This window comes from Rhinolophus ferrumequinum, chromosome 8 (assembly GCF_004115265.2).
Source record: "Rhinolophus ferrumequinum isolate MPI-CBG mRhiFer1 chromosome 8, mRhiFer1_v1.p, whole genome shotgun sequence".
NCBI lineage: Eukaryota > Metazoa > Chordata > Mammalia > Chiroptera > Rhinolophidae > Rhinolophus > Rhinolophus ferrumequinum.
The window spans coordinates 26,882,310-26,908,441 of NC_046291.1; the positions used below are offsets into that span (position 1 = coordinate 26,882,310).

At 38.9% G+C, this 26,132-nt stretch overlaps 1 protein-coding gene across 1 annotated transcript in view; it reads right to left on the minus strand.

Annotated features, from left to right (window-relative positions):
* Nucleotides 1-26,132, minus strand: part of PARD3B (par-3 family cell polarity regulator beta) — a 939,210-nt gene that overhangs the window by 261,739 nt on the left and 651,339 nt on the right. The window contains exons 17-18 of the mRNA XM_033112382.1: nucleotides 8,750-8,956; nucleotides 7,771-8,008 (exon numbers count right to left, since the gene is read on the minus strand). Of these exons, the coding sequence (XP_032968273.1) occupies nucleotides 7,771-8,008; nucleotides 8,750-8,956 (445 nt within the window). The remainder of the gene's footprint in view (nucleotides 1-7,770; nucleotides 8,009-8,749; nucleotides 8,957-26,132) is intronic.

The window sequence follows — 26,132 nt, forward strand, 5'->3', positions numbered from 1 at the left end:
TTGCAAAATGAACAAAAGCTGCGACGTGTATTACATAAATATATAAATATTATCAGCTATCGCACCACTGAGTTTACCGGAAGTCAATATTGGTATATTACACTCTCTACTTTGCAATTCCATTATGGGCTCAACACTGCTGGTTATAAAAAGTAGCATTCTGTGCCCAGGCCTGTGATAATAATGAATACTAATAAAAAAAGGGGGGGGGGCATTACTCTTCCCAACTCAAATGAAAAATTAAAATTGCTAGGGCACTTAGCTCAAAGGAAAATTGGCAATTAACAAAATGAAGAAACAAGATATTCATGGTGCATATTGTGAAAGAGAAAGTAAATAATTTAAGATGAACTGTGAGGTGAGAAAATTCAGTTACCAAAGACAAAAAATGAACGTAACAAAATTCCAACATTTTTTTCAGCTTCTATTTCTTTTCCTCTGCAATCAGAGAGCGTCATGGAGAAGGATGGATGGCTGCACCCGTAGTAGCCTTTCACATGCAAATTATTTTTTTGCCACAGTCATATATTTCTCTCAGGCTCAATCTCTGCAGCCATTTTGCCCTGATTTGTAAGGCTCTCCGTATTCAATGTGTTTCTATATCCAACTTGAAGCTGAATTAAGAACTTTGACTTACTTTGGCTTTCATTTTTCATCTGAAATTTCATGTGTCAAACTGACCTCTACTTCATGAAGCAAAGCCCCTTAACTCTAGCCTGTTATTGGCCTTTTGCCTTAGGGGAAATGACTGTTAAAATTTCATTGGCCTGGCTACATTAGCTAGGTTACCCTTCATACCCATAAAGTTGAAGGGATACCCAGACATTTTACAACCACTATCTAGAAAGAGGTAATGACAGGCACGGCTGCATTACATTTATTGTACATGAGACCTATAACAGCCGTTATGGGATCAAGGTAAAGAGGAGAAATGTATGACAGATGTCATGCTCCCTGGAGATTTAAGTATTCAGTCTCTATAGAACTTAATTTAAAACTCAAGTCAAAATGTATCTTTATGGGTAATGTATTATAAGACAACATAACTATGAGCCATGCATTAAGAATGTCAAGTCCAAAACCCATCCATACACTCTGGTCTAAAACACATAAAAAAAAAGAAAAAAAAATGTTTCTTCATTTGAGTCCATTTTCTATCTGTATTCAGCACCACCAAGAGATTAGATAACCTTTGAAAATAGTTCACAATTACATTTAGAAAGGGGAGAGCCAAAGCTTATAAAATATCAATGATTGAATGATTTTAGCTATGACATTACTTATTGTAGTTTATTATGCAAAATTGCCCAGGCTAAAGAAAAAATAGCATGCCACCTGAAATACAAAATAGTGAGATGAAAAAACAAAAAAAATCAAAACAGAAATTTAATAGGCTCCAAGTCAAAGGCAATATGTGATTGGCTGTTGGGGGTGGGGGCAATGGGGGAAAACAGGAAGTAAAGCCTACCAAGTCAGGCGCTATGCTGATAGCTTTGATAGCTTTGCTTACATAAATTGGTGCTTACACAACAATTGGTGTTATTATCCCCAATTTACTGATGAGTAGACTGAGACTCAAAGGGATTAATGAAAAAGTCCTGGAGATTAACGTATTCAGAGCTTGTAAGGGACACATTTTTAACTAAGTTATGTATTAATTTGGTAGTGGTGATGTCTGTGTTGTTTGTGGTGATGGTGGTGGAGGGTGCGTGTGTGTGTCTGTGTAGAAGTGTCCTTTTAAAAACAATTCACAGGATGCCATTATATAGAGTTGCCCTAGTTTCAATATGATATATAGCATGTTTTAGTATAAAGCAAATGAACACAGATGCTTTAGATTTGCAAAGCTTAGATATAAAAAGTAGATGCCTCCAGACTTTTAAAAATACTTTTGTCATTTGGGTTCATGGTTTAGGTTTTTCTATGTAGACACTGAACCAGTGTATCCTTGAGGTATACCTACATCAGTTGAGTTAAGAAGAAACAATAAAAAATATACAATTGATAGGCTAGGAGGAATAGAGTTGATACAAACAGCTGCAAACCAAGTTCATCATTTAGCTTAGAGACCACCTTTCTTTAGAATGTTTACTTTAAGTATAATAGGGCTTTGTATACGAAAATAGACACAATTTGGTTTAGCTTTTTGTTAAAGCTTCATGTGAAATTAGTTCTAAAATAACCTTCCCATATTCATATGCTGCAAAAAAAATAAATAAAAATAAGGGCAGGCGTAAAGTGATTTGGCATTAGAACCACAGTGTGCTAAGTTCTGATAACATATCTGCTGAAAATTCAGTGTAGGCTGGGCAGATGCACACTCTATTAGGCTGATAGACACTTACCGAGGGTGAGACGACACCATCCCTTCTGATTCTTACCTTTTTCGTGGCGCCTATCACAGTCTGAAATAATCTCAATTATTTCGAGTTAGTTGTTTATTCTCTCCAGGGCCATAGCCTGGATGGCTTGTTTGGCACAGAATAAACTGACTGTTGATTTCCTTGAGTTGAAGGTAATGCTTTGGCCCAGAGGTATCCTAGGCAAATGTCCCACCATTCCCTCGGAAAGTCATTGTTACAAGTTGTTTACATGTTTATGGTATATTTTGCTTGTTTTTGTTTTAAACTCACCAAAAGAAATTCAAAAGTCTTTGATTTTTCCTTCCTGTACTCAGACAAAAAAAAAAAAAAAAAAGAAGTCCCGTAAAAGCATGGACTTCATTGCTGTATGCCTAATGCCTAGAACAGTGCCTGAGGCAAAGCAGTCCTTCACTAAGTAGAGTTGAATAAATGAAGAATAATCATGAGTGTGCTTGACAAAGGGTAGGCATTCAGGATATGTTACTAATCAAATAAATATGGGTGAACAAATATTAAAACAGAGATGAAGTTTCTGTTGGCAGGTTTTACACTTTGTTCTTTGTTAATCCATTAAAAAAAAGTTTATTAGGCACAATTTCTTTGGGTTCCAAATCACACAGGAATATTTAGAAAAAAGGTACTTGATCAACAAGATCAAGGTTTTTCCATTCATGCTCCAGAAAAAGTTGACAATTGAAGTGAGTGGCCTATAAATTTAAGAGGAGGCAACAACCGCTATCACATAAAAGAATGGATTTTAAACACAAATCTATGACAGAATTCAGTTTAAAGAATATAAGGATCAACAAGGTATTAAATCGTTAAGAAATCAGGGCCTGAGTTCTGGGTTTTTCACTCTAGACAGGGCAAGATTTTGTTAGCCAAAGGATATTTCTCTTCAGGCTTAGGAAGTATTTGCTAGACCCCAGGAAGGCAGCCAAAGACTGATACGACAGCAATGGATTTGTCTGTTGAGGGACTTTGAGCTTCATCCTTGGGCTACAAGGAGCCACAGGCGGTCTTCCGGCAGGGTAGCCATGACGAGCACACTGCCTTAAGGAATCCAAACACAACAGTGGAAAACTTTAAGCACCCTGACCCCCTAAATTTCTCTGTCAATATTGGGCAAACAGAGGATACAGGGAAACTGCCAAAGTTCTTGAGCCACACATTTTTCCACACCATGAAGGCCTGTGTAAGAGCCATAGCTGAATCCGCAAGGAGATAATGCTGAAATCAGCAAAGCATAAGCGTACAGGAACCAGATAATACATATAAAGATACAAATGAGGAGATCCCCCATAATTTTTTCAAAAGGATCAAGAGTAGGTTAACTAATGAGCTGAAGTGTACTACTGCATATCATCAACATGAATGGACCAGTCAATGTCAGAAAAGCACACAACACTTAGCTTTTTACAAGCAAGAGGATAGCCACTGTTAACACGTTCACACATCCATGATGCATGGCTTGGCGAGGAGGAGGAGGCAGAATTCCACTCCCGCACTTGGCCAGGCGTCACTATGCACGGTACAACCACACAACCTACATTAAAGTCCTACGTTCAGGAAAGTGTCTGTGAGACACAGATAATGGAAAAAAGTAACATGTATTTAAACCACACATCTAACTCCTAGAGAACCTTAAAGCAATCAATCTTTTTTAAATAAGAAAGAAACTAAGTCAATAGCATCTGAGCAACAGATGAGAATTAAAGCAAAAGCTGGTGTCTAAGGATAACAGCTTTTGTGTTCTTTGTTGTTGAAAATGTGCACGTAGCAGCAACTCCAATATGCTCACAAACTCACATGCAAAAGGCTATGGAAAACAGTTGCTATTTTTACACCAGAGATAAAATCAAACACCACCTTTCAGATCTTAATTTTGTTCAAAGAGTAGAAGGAAACAAAACCCAAGTTGCTAGATGTCTAAAGGATGTAGAAGGACCTGTGATTTCTACCAGAGGAACATACAGTGTGTAATGGACGCCAAAAGGAAGAGCCAGCTTTGTATTACGGGCAATGGAGTATGAACCTGCTGAATCAAATCATCTGAAATAAAATATAAAGTTAAGGCTTAATTTAGTAACATCCTAAAAGAATGGGAAGCTCTAACAGTTTTCATATTTATAGATTACTCTAGTTAAATCTTTATAAGTTTTGTCTTTAACACGTTAGATTAAAGAGGACATTTTCCCTTATAAATTACTATATTATAAAAGTAGTAATAATTATGATAATAATTATATTAGTTTTCTATTGATGCTCTAAAAAATTCCCACATCTTAGTGGCTTAAACAACAAAAACGGGCTGAAATTAAGGGGCTGGCGGGCTGTGTTCCTTTCTGGTGGCTCTCCACCAGGGAATCCGTTTGCCTGACTTTCGCATCTCCTAGCGGCCGCCCATATCCCGTGGCTCATGACCTCCAACCATCTCAAAGCCAGCAACATACTGTGTTGCTCTGTACCTTTCTTCCATAGTCACATCTTCCATTTCCACACTCTCGGCCTCTTGTGATTACATTGGGCCCCCTGGGGAAAATCCAGGATCCTCACCTCACCTTAAGATCGGATGATCAGCAACCTTAATTCTCCTTTGCCATGCAATATAACATACTCACAGGCACCAGGGATTCAAACAGTTACATCTTTGTGTGTGGCCATTATTCTGCCGACCACAATGATTAACACTGATTGAGTGTTCCCTACTGACCAGGTGCTGTTGTAAGCATATTACATGTAATTAAACAAATATAATTTTTATAATAATGATAGATTCTATTATTATTTCCATTATTCAGATGAGGAAACTGAGGTATAAAGAGATTAAATAACTTACTCAATGCTACCTAGATAGAAAGAAGAAGAGCCAGGATTGAACTTAGAAGTCCACAGGCAGAGCCTGCACTTGTAACCTCTGAACTCCAAAGCTCATAAATTCTGGCAATTATAATCATTACCTGGGAAAAGGGCAAGTTTAAAATTCAAGATGTCGGGGCGGCCAGATGGCTCAGTTTGTTAGAGCATGAGCTCTGAACAACAGGTTGCCGGTTCGATTCCCATATGGGAGGGCCAGTGAGCTGCGCCCTCCACAACTAGATTGAAGACAATGAGCTGCCACTGAGCTTCCGAAGGGGTGGCCGAATGGCTCAGTTGGTTAGAGTGCGAGCTCTCAACAACAAGGTTGCTGGTTCAATTCCTGCATGGGATGGTGGGCTGCACCCCCTGCAACTAAAGATTGAAAACGGCTACTGGACTTGGAGCTGAGCTGTGCCTTCCGTAACTACATTGAAGGACAATGACTTGGAGCTGATTGGCCCTGGAGAAACACACTGTTCCCCAATATTCCCCAATAAAATTAAAAAAAAAAAGAAAATTCAAGATTTCAAAAAGAAAGAGTCCACGGAGACCACAAAGAAAAACAAACCGGTGTCTATTAGAAAAACAAACCGATGTCTTTTGAGAGATTTGTCCACTGGTATCACTGGTATTTGGGTCTCCTAAATTATGTCACTTTGTAGGTTATATATGTGTACGTATATATATATATATACATATATAAATATATGTATATACACCACACACACACACACTCCCACATCACATGAGTAAGTGAATAACATATAAAATAGAACTTCCTGTTCCTGCCAAAAATCGCAACTGAGAACATCTGAGGACAAATACCCCCCAATATCCTTAAGAGAGACATCTCCTAAGGATTTAATATGAAGTGGTCACACTGGTCCATCAATTATCACCTCCCATCGCTCACCTCAGCCCATGGAAGAGGAAGGTAGAGACTGAGAGATTGTATGTGATGAGGAATTACAGGAGTAAAGAAAGTAATGGAAAGGGGTGCTTCCATCTCTCAGCCCCAACAAAATACATGAGGAGGCTACGAGAAAACCACTCAGAGACTTTGAAGGCAACTGTATACAAGCAGACTGTCATCCCACTTCCTACCTGTTTGCTTGGTGACTCGTAAATATTTACGGGCCTTCCCCACGCAGAAGAGCATTCTTAGGAAAGTCGGGCTTTAGAGCTGGGGAGACACAAAGTCATGCGTGACTCTGCCCTGGAGAAGTCTGAAGATGCCAGGCTGGTGAGGACATCTCTATGACAGGGTGAGGAGGAAGGGGAGCAGTGGGAACAGGCTGTACTTCTGTCATTTGAAGGTATAAGAGACCGTCATTCTAATGAGCTAAGAAGGAAATTAAACTAAAGCCAGGTCGAATTGGCACCATCCAAGAAGTCTACCAGCCGGGTTAAAGAGACTCCTGGGCTATATTGTCTGAGGTGGAGGCTATAGGTCACAGGGTCTCAGGAAGTCAGTGAGAAAAATGAAACTCCTACATTAGTGATTGGTGCAGTAGGGAGTCCCCTCAGAAAATGACCAAAGGGGCCGGATTCTACCAGATACACCAGTTAAATAAAAGTCTGTCCTTGCCCTTCCTCCCCCGATTCCAGACCCTGTGAGGCAGAAGGGTCCTGCCACCATCTGTGAGGCCCAAAGGGCAGGAGGGAGAACGTTTTGATTAACAATAGATTCCATGTTTAGACCCTGACAAAAGAGGTTGTTTTAATTCCCAAAGTGACCAGAAAGCCATCAGCTAGAGAACTGAGATGTCATCAAATTGTGGACATCGTGACAGCAACAACAGAGCATATCTGAAAGTACCTTATGAGAAGAAATAGAGTTGTTTTCTGACTGGGCCCTGCTGAGTCATGCCTAGTCAATGGACTGACTGGACATGAAATCCTGTCACAATGCCACTGTGTCAGGAGAGGAGATATGCCAGCTTCACGTTGAAAGTGGGGGAAAATAAGGCTCAGAGAAGTTAAGTAACTTGTGTGAAACCCAGTAGCTGCTGTGTGGAGGGTCACAAATTCCGACCAGGGCCATCTGACTCCCGACCCAGTGACATCTCCACGGGATCACAGAGCCTCTCTAAGTGACAGCTACTGTGGTCGTGTGCCAGGTCATTCACACGCCTAGAATCATGGGGGTGGGGTGGCGGGTGAGGTTCATCTACTCTGTCTTCTCGAATTCAAAGGGGGTGTCCTAGAGCTCACAATTTAGGACTGACATTTCATTTACCCACATGACACTTTGGTACTAAGGGCTGCAGGCATTGCCCATGCCTCTACCGCCTCCATCTTCCTTTGACAACGGATTTCTACCAGCTTCCTGTCATCACCATGAGTTTCGGGAACCACCCAAGAAGGCTCCTTCTGCCTCTGCAGAAAAGGAACGAGCACATTCGCAGTTTACATTTTTATGCAGTTAGCCCCAAAGGAGGGACAGCTTGCGGTTTTTTTTCCTGAGTGCACACAAATGAATGATTTCACCAGGAGAAACACACGAAAACAAAATAAAACCAACTTTGCCTTCAAAGCAAGTCCATACCTCAGCATGGCACCAAATCCCTTCCTCTTTATTTTTCTTTCCGGATCTTCATTTTCTTCTTTTTGCTTTTTCTCCTTGACTTTCACTTTGCCCTTCTCCTTCTTCTTCTCTTTCTCTTTCGTTTTTTTGACTTTCCTGGCTTTATTTTCTACGTCCTCAAGCTCAGCGTTCCCTTGAGGGGCAGATTCAGAATTCGGGGCTCCTTGACCAGAGTGAGAGCTCTTATCAGACAGACCGTCTGTACAGAGAGAGAAAAAAAATCAATACATATGGTCAGGGGCACTTACTGTTAGTATATCAAGAAAAGTTAAAATGTAAAACACAGAAGAATGAATAAAAGCACTCTGGAGTTCTACCCTTCCACATGGCTACTTGTACCCTTTGAAGAGACAACTGCTTAAATCTGGTGACTTCAAGCAAAGTTTGATGTTGGGAGTGGGGAAAGACTGGTTGCTTAGTCACTAGTATGAAAGGTTTGCTATGTGGTAAAACACTGCGCTCTCTGAAAGCCAGCTTATTAACCTTGATCAGTTCAGAAAGCTCAGATGCTGGAAAACAAACAGGGTGAGTTATTTCCAGGAGAGGTTTTTGAGCACAAAAATAACCCAACCACTTCTACCCAATTAATGCAGCCAGTCCCTTGGTTGATGCGGCTTCTAATGACTTCAATAAGAATGTCAAGAAATGCATACTTAGTGCTCCCGCCCTAAGGGTAAATGACAGTTGGTCCTTGTAGGAAAGTGAAGGAGAACATTTCTTTAGTGTTCGTGCTGTAAAATAAATTGCATATTGCCTTATCCAATTCCATGTTCGTTAAGCCAAAGGGCAAAACATAGCAGGAAAATGAATTACTTTTAATATCAAAAATATAATTGGGATCCTGAAATCATTTTTCTCCATAGTTAAACACATATTCTAGCTTATGATTCGTGGATAATAACGAGATGAAGAGACCATTTAAGGAAGCACGTTGCCCTACCAGCTTCTAATTCTTCAGGTCCGTCATAAGATTTGTCAATGGCTGCTCTGAAGCTCTCGTTACAGCCACGTCCTCGAACCATGTGCGGCCGGGGCCTGTGGAAGGGGAGCTCATTCTTCCTGACCTCGGCCACCGCCGTCTGCAGGCTCTCCAAGGAACTGGACTTTTTCAAACCCAGGGTTGGGCCAAAATCTTTGCTTGGAGATTCTGGAAAAGAAAGTGTGAAAGGTCACCTTCCCCCTAACAAGACAGAGTGATGTTATGGAAAGGTTTTTTTGTCCCAAAAATATTTCCGTTTGGGCAACTTAAGAAAAAGGGGTGTTAAGTGGGTGGGACATGAGGACAAAGCCCAGCTTTGCCACTTTTTGTGACTTTGAGCAAGTGGTTTGACTTCTCTGAGCCTTAGTTTCCTTTTGTATAAAGTTGTGGTAAGATTTAAAATGATAATATATACCGTATATAGAAATAGATACGTGTGTGTATATGCACATGGACAGATATATATGAATTTGAAAGTTTACGGCAGTCTACAGAGATTGTATGTATGAGAGCGTGTATCTGACTGTGTGTATATCCACGTACACAGAGCACCTAACCCAGAGCACTCAGTATGACTACTCCTCTCCCAGTAACATCCCACGCACTCCCATACACCGTAGCTTTCATTATTCATTCCATCATTGTTTTGATGCTTATTAAGTAACATACTATGCACGGAAATCAAGGAGCATTGAAGTGACTCTAATTTTTGTGATTAAACACTTTATCTTACGCTAGTGGGTAATAAAGTATGGGGAAGGCAATTTACTTAGTCAATAAAGCAAAGTAATCTTAATGCTTACTGTTCCAAATTATTTGTATTTGGGCATTTACAAGAGGGGCAACATTTTTTAATATGATATAATATTCCAAAAGAAAAAAAAAAAACCTAAGTAAATTTTAATAATTTGTGTTCTGATATATAATATTTTTCCTTTACACTGTTTGTCTTGCTCTGCATCTGCCGCCCTTCACCCATGTCTGGGCCTGCATTCCCACCCACAGCCAGGCTCCCAGTCGTCTATGACAGGATTATGTTATACATAACGAATACCAGCAGCACAGGTTTATGTTAAAGGTGGAAGGAATTCTATTAGGAATCTTTCCCACCGAGGCCAAAGCTCACGGTCCTTTCCAGTTATGAAGGAGACTATTATCATGAAGAGGCTACATTTGCATTATTGGAAATCAACTACTTTGTAATTTTTCAGATACAAACTGAGCACATATTAAGGGGTATGTACATCAAGTGCCTACTCTTCAATGCCAACTGTATAGTACGGCTCACTAAACAGCACTGTCTCTGCTGACTCTGATCACTATTTCTGCTTCTGCTGCTGACCCCACCACAAACACTAACAATGATGTTAAACTCATTGTTTAACATCGCACTAGGTAACACAAGGGATACAAAAGAAGGCCAACACAAGTGAAATGCCTACATAAACACACATGAAGTTAACAATGTACACCCTTCCACATGTTCTCAGTTTCTTGAAAATAGTCAAAATAATGACGAATGTGCTGATAGCTAACAGTGCACAGAAAGCTTGGTCCTGTCCTAAGTGCTTTCTCTATATTCACTTACCACGGTCCTCACAGTTGTGCTACTGCACGATTGTCAGTCCCATTTGAGAGATGAGGAAACGGAAGCACAGAGCTGTGAAATACCCGCTCTGAAGTTACGCGTGCAGGACGTGTCAGAACTGGGAACAGTCCTGTCCCGAGGTCACCTAATTCTACCTTTTCTGCTCCTTACTGCCTACCACAGTCCTCAGCCTCTGCCCTCTATTTGATGATAGTCAAACTACGTAAACAGGCCTATAGATCCCTCACCTCTCAAACAAGTGTCAGCTTGGATTATCCTGAGGCTAGTTAAGCAGGAAAACTGCAAAAATTGGTTTTGTTTTGGTTTGTTTTTGCTTTTTTGGGATTGTTTGTTTTACAGTTTCATCATTAACGTATAGGAGGCAATTTGGCACTTTGAACAATATACATGATGGCAACAAACATTGCATTTTATAGGCGACAGTGTATCTTACATAAGTACAGCGGAGATGAGATTAAGCAAAAGGGAAAATTACAAGAAATTTCAGGGAAAAGTTTCAGGTGCTACTTGCAAGTCATAAATACCAGAGAATACATTACTACTAAATCTAGAAAGGGGCGTATTTCTTATATTCCCAGGAAGGAAGGTAAGTTGAAGAAACATAAATTGAATAAGATCATTTCTGACAAGAAGACAAAAAGCAACACAGAGGCTTGGGGTATTGAAGCAACAGTAAAAGCTTTGGAGCTTACAGAGGATATTTTATATTAGCAAGCCCCCCAGAGATGTCTGACACGAAGTTTGGTGAAAACTCCAAGATGAAAACAATCGGAGAAAGCCTTATTCTTCTGTCAACAATAGTAACCATCTTTTATTTATTAATTGCCATCCAGGCGATTATATTAGAGCCCAAACTACAAGGATTCGCATCAACCTTTAACAATAAATTCCATGGAACATGAAAGTCAATAAATCATCCCAGATATAAGGCATGTTATCTAAAAGGAGCTCATCCAAAGCTTGATAAGAAGTCATATTTGAGAAGGAACAAATACAGCGTTAGTCATTCTAAGCGAAATGAACATTAAGGATTCATGGATTTTGCAGGATTAATAGAGCCAGCAATTAATTCACTTTATATAAACAGAAGTCACAAATTAGAAGTGTCAACTGATGTTGGCCAAAATTACAGCCTCATGCTATTGGATGCAGTACATAGTAAAACTAAAAGCAAAAAGGGTGGTTGAGTGCTGAGTTGTAAATGTGGATTCAGGGGTTTTCAGGCTGGGAAAAAATGTTCCTATTTATTCCTAGGGAGTAAACAGGGTGTAGCAGTGGAAGAGAGACTGATGGTAGAGAGGAAAATGCAAAATCAGGAAAGTCTTTATGAGGACTTCCAGGTGCACTGACCTGACAGAACTGAATCTTCAAGTGAAAGGGGATTTTGACATGGACCTGGACCAGGGCTCACATTTCCTTTCTGTGTCCGAAGGCTTCTGATGGAAGGTCAAGCTCACTGGTTGTGGGAGGGGTTATTATGTCAATTAATGGGGATCAGCACTGAATCCCAACAAAATGCTTGGAATGAAGTACTCTACCACGTAAAAATTTTATGATGTCCAATAAATTGTCACATCCAATCCGTCTCCTCTACTCCTACCCTCACCAATTCCAGACTCACATTGCACTGGAAATCCTGTAGCTTTTAGAATGAAAGATTCCCTGTCTATTTTTAGCCTAACCATGTTCACAAATCATTTTTTTTTCCTAGTCTCCCACTAAAAATAGAGGTCTCTCTGAAGGGATAATGAAAAATGAGCAATGAATCAAAATCAAAACCTCAGTCATTCTACGCTCATTGAAGTCATCCTAAAACATGATCACTCCTTATGTTGTCGTCTGTAGCTGGTAGGATATTGGCTGTGGCTGACATCAAGCTATTGTCGGAGAGAGTGACCTATGAATACCGCATGTTATCCGTCATAGGGTGGACTTCATCCAAATTTGAGCCTTTACTTGTCCCACTTTCAGCATCTACAGAACGAATCTGGAAATGACTGTTCAGTGATTTCCAGGGCAGCTTAGGTTAGTCACAAATGCCAAGGAATGAATCTTCTTCCAAATTTTAGTAACAAGCCTTTATTTTGTAACTTAGATTTCTATGTCTGTGGCCATGTTCTCTAAGATCCATATAAACTTACCTTGCTGTCAGAAATATGAACTTGACGTACACACATTTCTCAAAATAAATGATACAAAGGTTCTCAAGGGTGCTAAAAGAAGGATCTTACATGACAAAAATTATTCTGAAGGTGGTATAAAAATATTCTTCAAGTTCCATGTGCCAAGTATTCCCTTAAAATAAAGGCCTCATAAAGAAATGCAACTGAAATCATCAATTTGAAGATGTTTTAGCAGTTTTGTAGACTTCTCTGTTCTCAACTGAAGGGGATTGGCCTGACTTGGTCCGAGAAGCCTTCCTCATACAGAGTAGAGGGAAATTTCAATGTCATGTGTTCCGGGCTCACCAATCCTCAGACACATCTACTACCTTCTGCAATCCAGGAAAACACAGTGTTATGAAGACAACGAGATTAAAAATCTCACACCAAGATTAAGACAACCCACACCAAGATTAAAAATTTAAAGAAGTCCCACAGGCATGAAAAAGGTGAGGAGAGGGTCGTAGAGAGCTACTGTATAGGTGGAGAGGTGCCACTACAAAACAGATTCTTAAAACACAAAACTACTGCCCTGGCCTTCTAGCTAGAAAGTCCCATTTCAACATACTGTGAAACAGAAAGTCCTTCCTGGAGGACTGTTTGGATGTGGACAACAATTTCTCTGAATCAATCTTGGATTCTTGTACCTGCCCTCAGGCTGAGAATGGCTGGAAGTTCCCTACAAGGCAGGTGATTAGGACAACAGAGACTACAACAGTCTAGAAAGCAGTGGTTAATAAAATGAGTGGTTATGAGGAGAGGATATGGAAAATCCCAACACGCCCCACTCTGCCACTTATTTTTTGAGTTACTAAGCCCTCGGTGTCTCAGTTTCTTAATCTGTAAAATGAGGATAAGACAAGGATGGAAGAGTGTCTGGCACATAATACATGCTCATAAAGCAGTGGTGATAATTTTTTATCCCTGTTACCTCTAAATATTTGAATAAGTGAAGGCTCAGCACCATTCATTTGGTTCAACCTAACACCACGCTCTTAAAAACAACCATTACTTCTGCAAAAAGCTGCACCGGGCTTCATAAAGAAACACTATCTTTCTTTTATTTAAAAACTGAAGTGATTTTTTTTTTTCAAACAACTGCTTATATGTTTTCTTTTGAAATAAGTGATACATACATATAGATCCACCTGTTTATCACATATAGAGGCTATTCTTGGGAAGATTAATGGTGGAGCTCTTCCCTTTAGGCTATAATCATTTAATTAGTCGGAGATTTCACTGGCAATATTTAAACTTCCCATTCGAGCATTAAAATCTCACAATAAAAGAATGCCTTTATCCAGAAAACCAGTAATTGGATCTTCCATTATTGATGAAATTGCTTCCAATACATTCTTATTAAAACACAAGGAATTATTTTGGGGAAGGTAGTGACTTTCAGATACATGGCAAGTTTTTCTCTCAGGTAGAGCTTTATAATTAATAAATACTTAGGATAAATTAACAATAAATAATGTACTAATCTGCACATTTCAAAAACATCAATGATCCTAAAAGCACTTAGTGGAAATTAATTAAGTTAGAGCACCTCCCTGGAAAACAAAGGAATTGTGCCCAGTAGTAATTTGGGGACCAAAATGATTGCAATGCTATCCAGGGGTCACAGCGTGAAATTTGAAAAGGCCAGGGTTTCATCAAGAAAGCTTGCGTTCACTATCAATTTGGCCTCTCTGTATTATGAGCAATGAACTTGGGCAAATACAATAGAAATGCTTTACTTGCTTCATGAGGAGTTGTGATGTGAAATTAATAGCCTTAGAACTCTTTGAATGAAAAATTAGTATAAATTCCAAGTAGGAAGTCACAACACCATCTTATTCTTCAATATACCCCACTTTGTCTTTTTATTTTAGATTACACTTACTGAAAATTTTGTGTATTGGATTTTTTTAGTAGATTCCCTAGAGGCAAAATGTCTAATGTGCTTTAATAGATATCATTGCAAATCCATTAGCCTAGAAAAAAAATTCCCTATAATATCCAAACGTATAATATCCCAAATTGTGTTATCTGTGCTAACTGTGTCCATAATGGGCCTAATTACTTTCTGGCCTATCTCAGTATTCCAAATATTGATCATCATTCCAAGCTTATCACAGTGCCCCATTTCCTATTCATTACCATAGGGCATAATGTAATCTGGCTTATACATTATCTGCTGTCATTTGGGTTTCAGTTCTTTTTTATTGGCAATTTCCAAGTTCTCCAGGAGCAGAGTTTTTTCTTTTTTCTTTTAAGTCTAGTAAATCCCAGGGTCTTTTATCATTTCATGAAATTCATGACAAAATGTTCAATAATGAACTTCTGATTAAGATTCATATATTTGCATAATCTCTCCTACTCTGTCTCCAAACATTATTTATTTTAAAGTGAAAAATATCTAGAGAAAATATGGGAAGATTAGGTGAACAAACACAACTAATGCTTTGATTGTGAGTATGGGCATGGCACTCTAAGAGGCTTCAAATCTTTGCCAAGAGTTGTTATGAACTTAAATTTTCTTTACTAAAAATTCCTTCTTTTATAAACTGAAAGTGAAAATCTTATGCCATATTTTAATTTCTTTCCTGGACTCCAATTATTGCAACACATTTAATGAATAATGAATTTATTACACTGAAAATATTTGCATGGCACTTTCCTTTCTTTTTCTTTTATTCTCTATTTTATTCTCTGTTTTGTGGATAAGAAAATGGACTGTGTGGTTCAATTTCATGGGTAAACTATTTTTTAAAAACTATGCAACCATATCTCTGGGTACATTCTTTTAAGACAACTGAACAGCTCAGACAAATCCATTCCCAGTGGACTGATTTGTTTTAATCTTTTGTTTTCCTTCTATCTGCCTTATCAGGAAAACTCTACTAGATTAAAAACAAATAAGCAAGCAAAGATGCAAGCAAGCAAACAAAAAAACACCCAAAATTGGTACTGAAGACAAAAATGAATTAAAAAATTAGATAAATAGCATTGGTCTTCAAAGGGAAATGTGGCTACTTAAAGAAAAAAAACAAAAAATACTACTCTTATTACTAACTGGAAAAAACAGACTCAGACTCATTTGACAGTCAAACAAACTGACTGAAGTATCAAGCTTTTCTACCTGTAGAATAGGATCAATAGGATTGATAAATGCCGACTACCATGTTCTTAGTCTGCTGGTCTTCGTATCAACACAGAGGAGTACTAAATAAACATTTATTGTAGGAATAACTGAAACTAAAGGGTCGTTATATTACTTGGATGCTCTTTTTCTCCAGTGCTGTGAGGGTGAACAAAGTTTGACCTGGAGAAACACACCCCATAATTGCTTCGCTTCCGCAAAGCCCCACACATCGCTTCCTGTTCTTTGTTAATACCTCATGTTCTTTTGGGCCACTTTCAAGGATTTAATAATTTCTGCTCCCCCCACCCATAACTTTCATTTATTTTCTCTATGTTTTGTCTTTCTTTTTATACTAGTCATTCCTTTTGCTTAACTTCTGTTTATAAAATTAAACTTTTCTTCCATTTCCACCTCGTTATGTCTTTAAATACTCTTATTTTTACCCACTGACGAGAACACCTTTATCTGTCTTTCCACGCCTCTTTGTGTATGTTGGTAACAGGCTTTTCACTCTGAACACAAACTGTTTCAGTAATACTCGCCCTCCCCGTTACCTTCTACCATTTACTCTTTGTACTGTTTGCTTTCATAGCACATCTTTCTTCCGCTTTTGGGTTATGTGGGTTGTATTTTACAGTACTCTCAAAATAAAGTATAATACAAAGGATTCTAACAAGTTTCTTAAAAACCCGTTAGCATAACTAAAAGGTCACACTGATTTCTTGGACGGTATTTACATGAAGGTGTAAACTGAGTACCTGTATTTTTTAGGATCAAGCATTATTTTTACACTTCTCGCTTTACTATTTTCTCCCCTTTTTATAGCTTACTGTACTAAAAAGCAACTTCAAATTCTCAATCGCTGAGTTATTTAGATAGTGAGGTTTTTCGGTTTCATGTTACTATGAATAATAATCTCTTTATAGATATACTTTAAGCAAGATTTCAATCTAATGGATGCCAAGCCAAAAATCAAGTCAGCTATCACTGAGTATTTCTGTTGCCCAGAACTATATTTGGTTTTAAGAGGAATAGAAGACAAGTGTAACAGTAGCTAACATTCCCTTGCTGGTTTATAATTTACAAAATTCTTTCCTGTACAAAATGAGATCACATAATACATAATTGATCTCCAAATTCATCTGTACATTCACCTCCAGAGAGACCTACAAAGAAGGGGAATGGGCAGGATAAAATAAGTAATGAAGCAATTTCACTCACCGTCCCACTCAATGAGAGCGTGACCTAGGCTGAGTGTGTGTCTAGGAGAGAGGAGGAGTTTGGAGAAATAAACTGTTTTCTGAGTCACTGCCTTTTTTTTTTTTTAATCCCTGAGTTACATTTTATTATTTATTATTGAGATATGACACACAATACCGTGTAAGTTTAAGGTGTATAAATGTGATGATGTGATAGATATATATATTGTGAGATGATTACTGTAATAAGGTTAGTTGTCACCCCTATAACCTCAAATGACTACCGTTTTTTGTGTGTGTGTCTGTATGTGTGGCGAGAAAAATCTGTGATTTACTCTTGAAAAATAAACAAATGGGACTACATCAAACTAAAAAGTTTTTGCACAACAAAGGAAACCATCAACAAAATGAAAAGACAGCCTACTGAATGGGAGAAGATATTTGCCAATACTACAGCTGATAAAGGGTTAATATCCAAAATTTATATAAGAAAACAAAAACAAAAATCTCATACAACTCAACAACAAAACAACACACAATCCAATTAAAAAATGGGCAGAGGATCTGAATAGACATTTCTCCAAAGAGGACATACAGATGGCCAATAGACTTACGAAAAGACGCTCAACGTCACTAATCAACAGAGAAATACAAATTAAAACCACAATGAGATATAACCCCTACGTGTCAGGATGGCTATCATCAATATATCCATAAACAACAAGTATTGGTGAGGACATGAAAAAAAGGGAACGCTTGAAAAATGTTGGTGGGATTACAAATTGGTACAGCCACCATGGAAAAAGATTTGGAGGTTCCAAAAAAATTGAAAATAGAACTGCCTTATGATCCAGCAATTCCACTTCTGCGTATTTACCTGAAGAAATCCAAAACACTAATTCGGAAAGATATGTGCAACTCTGATCACTGCAGCACTATTTACAATAGCCAAGATACGGAAACAAGCCAGGAATCCATCAATAGATGATTAGATAAAGAAGATGTGGTACATATATACAATGGAATATTACTTGGCCACAAAAAAGAATGAAATTTTGCCACTTGCAACAACACTGGATGGATCTAGAAGGCATTATGCTAAGAGAAATACGTCAAACTGAGAAAGACAAATACCATATGATTTCACTTATATGTGGAATCTGAAAAACAAAATAAACAAAACAGAAACAGACTCATAAATACAGAGAACAAACTAATGGTTGCCAGAGGGGAGGCCGTTTGGGTGGGCTGGGTGAAAAAGGCGAAGGGATTAAGAAGTACAAATTGGTATGTACAAAATCATCACTAGGATGTAGAGTACAGCATAGAGAATATAGTCAATAATGTTGCAAAAACCATGTCTAGTGTCAGGTGGGTAGTAGACTAATGGCGGGGGAGGAATCATTGCATAAATTATGGGTGAGGCTCTTCGCTCTCGGTGTCTCAGTTTTCTCATCTATATAATGACAGCACATCCCTCACAGGGTAGTTAGAAAATGATGTGATACAGGACTTACACGTGCTGGCTGGGACACAGTAAATATTCAGTAAACATTGGTTTGTACCCTATGTCTTCTTTGGTGAACAATGTTTATCCTGATTAGGAGGATGCTCTACAACCAACAGAATGCCAGGAGGATTTGTTTCTATATCCATACATTGTGGGCCTGAGTCATCATTAGCTTTGGATTTTCACTCTTTATTCAAAACTTCTACTTGTTTTTGGTTTTGTTTAACACTCTTCATCACTTTTCAAATGACCTTTTATGTCTTTCACTTCTAATAGCCCCAAAGACTTACTTCTTACAGAGGCATTTTCCATAAAGAAACCAAGGGTTAAAATCACTTGATGAAAATAACCATGTCTGGGACAATAAGAGCTGGTTAGTTTCTTCCATAGCCAAGGGACTCTTTTCCCTCAGACCAGTCCAGGATACCAGCAACAAAAGGACAAATCAGACAAGGTCATAGACTTTTGGGGTCACTGGTCAATAGGCATTTCTGTGAATGACAGAGCTAAGAATGCTGACATACAGCACAGTTCTGGGGTGGAGAAGTTTTGACTTGTGGAAATCCAGAGAAAAGAAAGCACTCTGAGATCCTGAGTCCCTGGATAAGGCTTCGTGAATGAAGTAGGACTTGTCCTTAAAGATGGACTGAACGTAGGCAGGAGAAGTGGCAGGTGGATAGCCACTCACAAATGGGGAAAAGCATGAGGAAAAGTTCTGACACATCTACTGGTTAGTGGGGACATAGGACGGGTGGAGTGATGAGGCAGGGAAAACAACTGTGCTGGGAATTGGGGGGAAATAAGTGTGGGTCTAGAGGATAAAGCGAGAGATGAAGGCACTCGAAATCTGGCGAAGAAAGAGAGATCCAAAGCAGGGGGCAATTGGAAGCCTTTAAAAGCTTTCCTTCAGGGGAGTGGCTTGATAGTATTGGTATTTGAAGATAATATGGAAGACATATGTAGGATAAACTGAAGAGAAAAAGACTTATACAGCAATGGAACTCGCTGCCGAGTTTCTTCTTTACTTTCTTCCTTTTCCAATTTCAACTTCAGGCTCCTGTGAAGCAATTTCTTCAAAAACATTTTTAGTTAGTCATCTGTCCTCACAGTGAACAGAGCTGCTTTCCTCAGATCTTTCTTTCATCAGGTGGGAAAGGCTGAAGAAATGTATTCTCATCCACTTGGGAAGCAAGAGGTACTCACGGCTATGTCTCTGTTAACGGGTAAGATAGGGTCACTGCCTGCTACTCCTAAGCTTCTTCCAGACGTGGCTAAGCTGTGACTGTCATGGCCAGACCCTGGGCTATCTCCTCTAAGGACACTTTACTATATTTTGTAATATATAATGATTAATGGGTAGTAAAACTAATAACATGGAGACACACAAAATAAATGAGGTGGCAAATATGAAAAGGAAGTCCCACTTAATGTTGTTGTGAAATCTGACAACACGCTGGAGTTTCCCTATAACTCAGCCAGAGGAGCCCTTGCCAGCGGGGAACAAGGTTACAAGAAGGTGGTATTTCCATTAATAACTCCCCCTCGGGGAAGTCTATGATCAATCTTTCTTAAACTGAAATTCTTGCTGGACTGCAATGAAACATCAGGGTACATGGAAACACTGCTTTATTCCATCTCAGGGAAACTTGTAGAGAAATAAGAAGAGAATCACAACTCTTCAGTTATTCTGATCAGCCTTTTATACCTTCCCCTGGCATTGACATCCATGGTTTTTATTCCATCCAGTAGCCACTATTCCATCCGGAGTGAGCCTCCTATTTTTGCTTGCCTTGCTGTGTTTCTCCCACTCTCACCCAGAAGAGTGCCTATGTCCCAGGCGGGACTAGTCAGTGTATTTCATCCTCCTGGTTGGTTCAGGTATAGGTTGCTGACCTACATAGGGCTAATTGGAACTAGTGCTAGTGGAATGACCTGGAAAAAGTCATCTTCTTTAGTGCTGGGATTACGGGGAAGATTAGCCTGGAGCTGCAATCTTGCTTTTCCATAAGAAGGAAGTTCAAAGAGCAGAACTAGAACTGTGAGAGAATATTACTGCCAGACTCTAGATCCAGGCAAGTTTTCATGTAGATGCTCTTCTGAACTTTTCAGTTGCAGGAGTCAACAAATTATCTTCTTTGCAAAAAAGCCAGTTTGAAGTTGCTTTCTTTTGATTGTAATCTAAAGAGTCTTGACTTAATACCGTATTTTCCAATCTCTCATCCATGTAACAACTCACCGGTTGTTTCAACTCAGTTTAGACAGACACTTGAGGAGAAGGGAAGATTGTTCCTCACCTATAATGTGTAGTTGGCTAAAGGATCATAAGTACAGAGCTGACCATATATATAAGCTGACCACAGCAATGAGAAGTGTGCCTGACACCAGCCTACGGCCGGGCACATTTTAGTTTATTACCGGGTAGGTACTATGAGAGACAAATTCCCCAGCATCGAGAAGAGTTGTATTAAATTGATCTGCTCAGCTTGGCCCCTGACTTCTCTGTGAAGAGGGGGCCATTCTCCAGATCATTACTAATAACTATAGACATACTACTAATTGTTATACACTTAAAACAAAATAGAATGGCTTTCAAAAGAGGAATAAAATCAATTCTGGCTCTGGCTGACCAAGGGTTCAAACAACCTATCTACAATTACACTAATTAAATGTTATTCTGGATTTTAAAGATAGAAGAGTAAACCTGACATTACTTTTAAGGACCTGATCCCCGCATTGTATTACCAAGGCTACTCACATTTGGGAGGTGACAGAGCTGCCTCACAGGGAGGAGGTGTCTGTTTCTGGAGGAGGGTTTGCGTTCTACAGATATGTTCATTTCAAGCTTCTGTTTTATAGACTTTCTAAACTGTGACTTAGGAACTTATCCGCAAATGGACTAAGGAAGTGATGGCCTAAAAGCAATCTAAGGTGGCTAACAGTAAAATCAGATGTAGGAGGCCACTTTGGTGTACTTGGGACTCGGAGACCTAGGGCCTAGGGAAGTTGTTTAACTTCTCTGGGCTTCAGTTTCTTCATCAGTCAAAGTGAAAAATGAAAAATATAACATTGATGATGATGACGGTGAAAATAGCAGCAACTCCCTGTGCTAGGCGTGTTCTGAATATTAAATCATTTAACTATATGAGGTGTATACTATTGTTATCCCCATTTTATATTTGGGGAAATCGAAGCACAGAGAGGTGAAGTAACTTGTCTAAGTTAACAGAATGCCAATTTCATGGGTTTTGGTTGTGATCAGACGAAATTACACATGCACAAGAAAAGCGTAAAGCTGCAATGTCCTACATACACGCGTCATATGTTGTTATTAATAGGGAAAAAAAGAGGTGTTTTCCTCCTATGACATCTGTCATAGATGCTGGACTCAGCTGATCAAAAGAAGACACAGAAGGGTATCTCTTTGTGAACACCTGCCCGTAAGAAACAAACAATCTACATGGAGAGTCAAAATGCAGAATTTGAAAGCACCCTAAAACAAGGTGGGATACAGCAGACATGGAGTGAGTGGCGGGAGTCAGGTGAGAAAGACTCTGGGCTGAAATGAAGCCCTGAAAAATGGGAAACATAAGACAGACTGAGAGACAACCCTAGAGAAAGAGGTGAGGGTAGAGGTGAGAGCAAAGGCCTGCTGAGGGGCGGCAAGCCTAACCATTGGTGAACTACAGAGCAGTCAGGTGGGGCTGGGGATGCGTAGAGATGAGGATGGACAGAGAGAATGGAGAAAAGAGTGAAGAGGACCCTAGCAGCTAGATGACCAGGTATATGTTTGACCCCACTGGCTAATGAGGCCTCTGAAGTCTGTGACCCTGTGTGCCAACACAGTCACTCAAATACACTTGTGTATTTCTGTGGCCAATAAACAAGGCAGCAGATTTCTAATTGTACCCTGTACCAAGTGAACTCATTTGCCGTCGGTGTATGACCTAAGGACCTAAAATTGAGAAGAATGTTTTGGTTCAAAAACAATAACAACAATAGCTAATCTTGATTTAGAACTGACTCTGTGACAGACTCTGTGCCAAATGCTTTTCATCCTCTGGACTATCACCCCCTGGAATATCATTATTCGCCGTTTATAGAAGTCAGCTTCCCAGAACGGAACCCACTTCTGCCCCAAACACCGCAGAGCCCTACTGTACTTTTAACAATTAATTATAATACAAACACAAACACACACAGCTTTTCTAAAAAGCATTTACATTAAAAAAATAAAAAGCCCAATTTGGTTCACTGCTAAGACTCCCACACAAAAAAGAGCTACTTTTGTTTTTATTTTAAAATCAACTTTTGAGCAAAGTAACATATTTCAGTTTTCCCTGTCTTGTTCTGGGTAAGAATTTAGGAAGGAGCTTGTGATGCTTCATTAAATAGGTTTTTCCATCATCTTATGACTGAATTATTGGCACTAGATATAGTCATGGGGGTAAAAATAAATGTTTATAATGATTTAAAAGGCCAATTATAAGCCTTTGCCTCATTCCTTACTCAGCATCCTGCAAGGCATGTTGAAATGGCAATGAAAAAAAAAAACACTACATTTGAAATTTTAGCTGAGCTGAATGTCAGTTTTCAGTTACACTTAAAGAATAAAAAACATTAGGATACCATTAACAGTTTCAGAGTAATGGAGGCAAAGTGGGATTGTTTTCTATTATTATTATTACTGCCATTAATGGGTCAGAACCTTCCAAGGCAGAAAAGCTGGGGACTACCCAGTCACTTTCAGTATAGCATTAACTCTTTCAGGTCAAAAGGGGCCCATTTAGGGGACTGCAGCAGAGTCATTTAATAAATGATACTCTCGTGGTCTCCAAGAATTTATCTCCTGTCTAATGAGTCTCGCTTACACATTTCTACTTTCTGTATTCTGTCCCAACAACTATTCCAGTAAGAAAAAAGGTTAATTTGCAGATAATTATTTAGGGAAGGAGGGAATATTTTTTTTTTTACAGCAGAAAAACAACAACAACCCATCACAATGCATCAGTCACTGTGTGCAAATCTGGAAAAGGATAATGAGCCTCATGAAGTAACAGAATTAAGATGAAAAATTAGAGGTGCAAGACGGAACAATTTTCTTTCAAGGGAAGTACTTGGAGAAATAATTTTTTTCCCCTGTTGTTCCCTTGTGCAGTTTTATATGTGACTAAGTACAGCTAATCCTGTCTCTTTTCAAAAGTTAATGTCAGCTACTAGAATAATCTGCTTTTTTGATTTAATTGCATAGTTTAACCTCTGACATAACCTTTTAATTCACACCATGACAGCCAACCCGACCGAAAGTTTGTCTAGAAATCTGAGTAACTTCCCCAAGGTAACAACTGCTTTCCCTTTTGTGGGTTAGAGGGGACATTCCTTCCCAGCTCATCAAACATGGGTCTGCTCTGGCTGTAGAGACAGGCTGCTTACTGCTGGGAAGAGGGGAATTTATCAGGATATCTGGTATGTTAAAAGTCAGATGCACAGTAAGGCAAGTGTACTTAACACTGCTAACTGCACACTTAGAGATGTTAGTAAGACAGTAAATTTAATGTTATGCATATTTTACTACAATTAAAACATTTTTAAGTTGGAGTCATGGTTATTAATAAGGGGTATTATATAGAGAACATTGATCAGATGATAGTTCGGGTAATGAAAGTGTTTAGGTCCCCTTTGATTCAGATAAGGTTATAGAAGAAGAAAACTCTATACACATTTTTCTGCTGTTTAATGAATTGCACTTAGGGAACTCAATGAATAGGACTACCTGGCGCCTTAAAGGGCTAGGATAGAAGCCTTTGGATGTAACAGCATAAGGATTCACACCCTCTGAAGGCTTTGGTTTTATATGAAGACCAAACAATGATTCACACAGTGTAGAGCTTAGGCATTTTTTTAAACTGAAAGGCAATAACATTCTGATGTTGTTTTAACCCTGATTTGTTTATTTTTTTTAAGTTATGAAGAAAGCTTCTCCAATTTTTGCAATTTAAATAACGCGATGTGGGGAAGCAACTTAATTTTAACAGCAAAAAATTTAAATATGTTTCGCTTTTCTTATTTAAGTCACTGAAATATCCAAAGAAGAGACAAATATTAAGGGTTACCTTGTAAGTATCACTTGAATTATTAAAAATGCCTGGCTCTTTAAAATGCTAGGACAGAAGTCTCTCACAATAGGTAGTGTAAATACGCTTACGTAGACTATCAATAAGGGAAAAAAGAGAAAGATCAGTAAGGCGAAATAGCAAACTAAGTCCAAATACATATCATTTTGAATTAAATCCTCTGCAAAGAAACATACCGTGAAGATGTGGGGGAAGAGGTGGAAATCTCATTCGGTATTTTGTTGTAGGTGGTTTCATTTAAATTATTTCAGTATGACTTTTTCTCTCTGTAGCTTGGACTTTTTTTTCCTATGGTGAAATGATAATTCTTTGCTTATATAACCTCGCTAATGCTGTATTAGAGTTTTGCTGCATGATCAAATAAAAAGAGGTCTAGGGGTTGAGAAAAGAAAATTTGTTTAAACAAACATCTTTGATAATTAGAAAACTGATGGGACATTTTCTACAAAGCAGACCAAAGCTAATGATGTGCATAAGTAAAAACCAGGAAGCCACACAAGTAGAATTCGTTCCTTTCTGTCCTCAACCCCAAATAAAAGGCATTCTCAACTACGGATGCTTTTTAGGGGTAAACTCACGTATAATGTTTCTTTCTCTTCTTTTTATGAAAAATTAGGTCCTTTAACGTGTATACAACTTGGCCAGGAGGCTAATTACTGGGCTGCTTCAAGATGAAATGGTTCTGATTTGCTGTCTGATACAGAACATTTCTCTGTCCTCAGAGGACAGGTCACGGAATCGTCAAAAAGTTAAGCACTGACATTCAAGCAAGTGTCTCTCCTAGATCTTCTTCAAACCAATCTATGAGAGGAAGCATACATTTCCATAGCTTGGGGAAAAAAAAGTAGATTTGTTGCTTTGTTACCATATTTCCCCGAAAATAAGACCAAGTCTTACGTAAATTTTTGCTCCAAAAGATGCATGTGAGGGCTTATGTTCGGGGGAATGTCATCCTGAAAAATCATGCAAGGGCTTATTTTCTGGTTGGGTCTTATTTTTCAGGGAAACACGGTAGAATTCCGGAGATTAAAGTTGTGCTTGGGACCCTGGGACATGAGGACCAGGCGAGTTGTATAAAATGGGTCTTCCAAGCTCTCTCTGGTTCCACCTTGCTCTGTGGTTACCTGGTCCTCTGTTTCTTGCTTCCAAATCGTGTCCATTATCTGAGATACCAAAGTAAATGTTTATTTCACACGATCAACCCAAATTGCTGTGTTGTTGGGCCTACTCTTTCTTCCCCGCACCTGTCGGCTCTCGCATCATGGAATCCTATACCTCTGAAATGTTTATGACTTCGTTTTATATCTGTCTTTGCCCCCCCCAGCAGTGGAGCAGCCATTCTCATTGAAGAAGCCCTAAATATTGTTGCCATGGGTGACATGAGAGCATCCAGAATGGTGGAGCTCAACTAATAAAAAGGCTTTCACAGCATTTCAGCCTTTGCTCATAAGTAAAGTTAAAATTTATGGCTTTTAAAATACTGGATCTGGAAGAGGTCAGGTTAAACGGCTGCTAGTAATAAAAGGAATCAATACACCACAGCATCTTGAAACAGCCAGCAAACTAAATAAACACTTCATCCAAATCCACTTGGCCCTGAATTAAA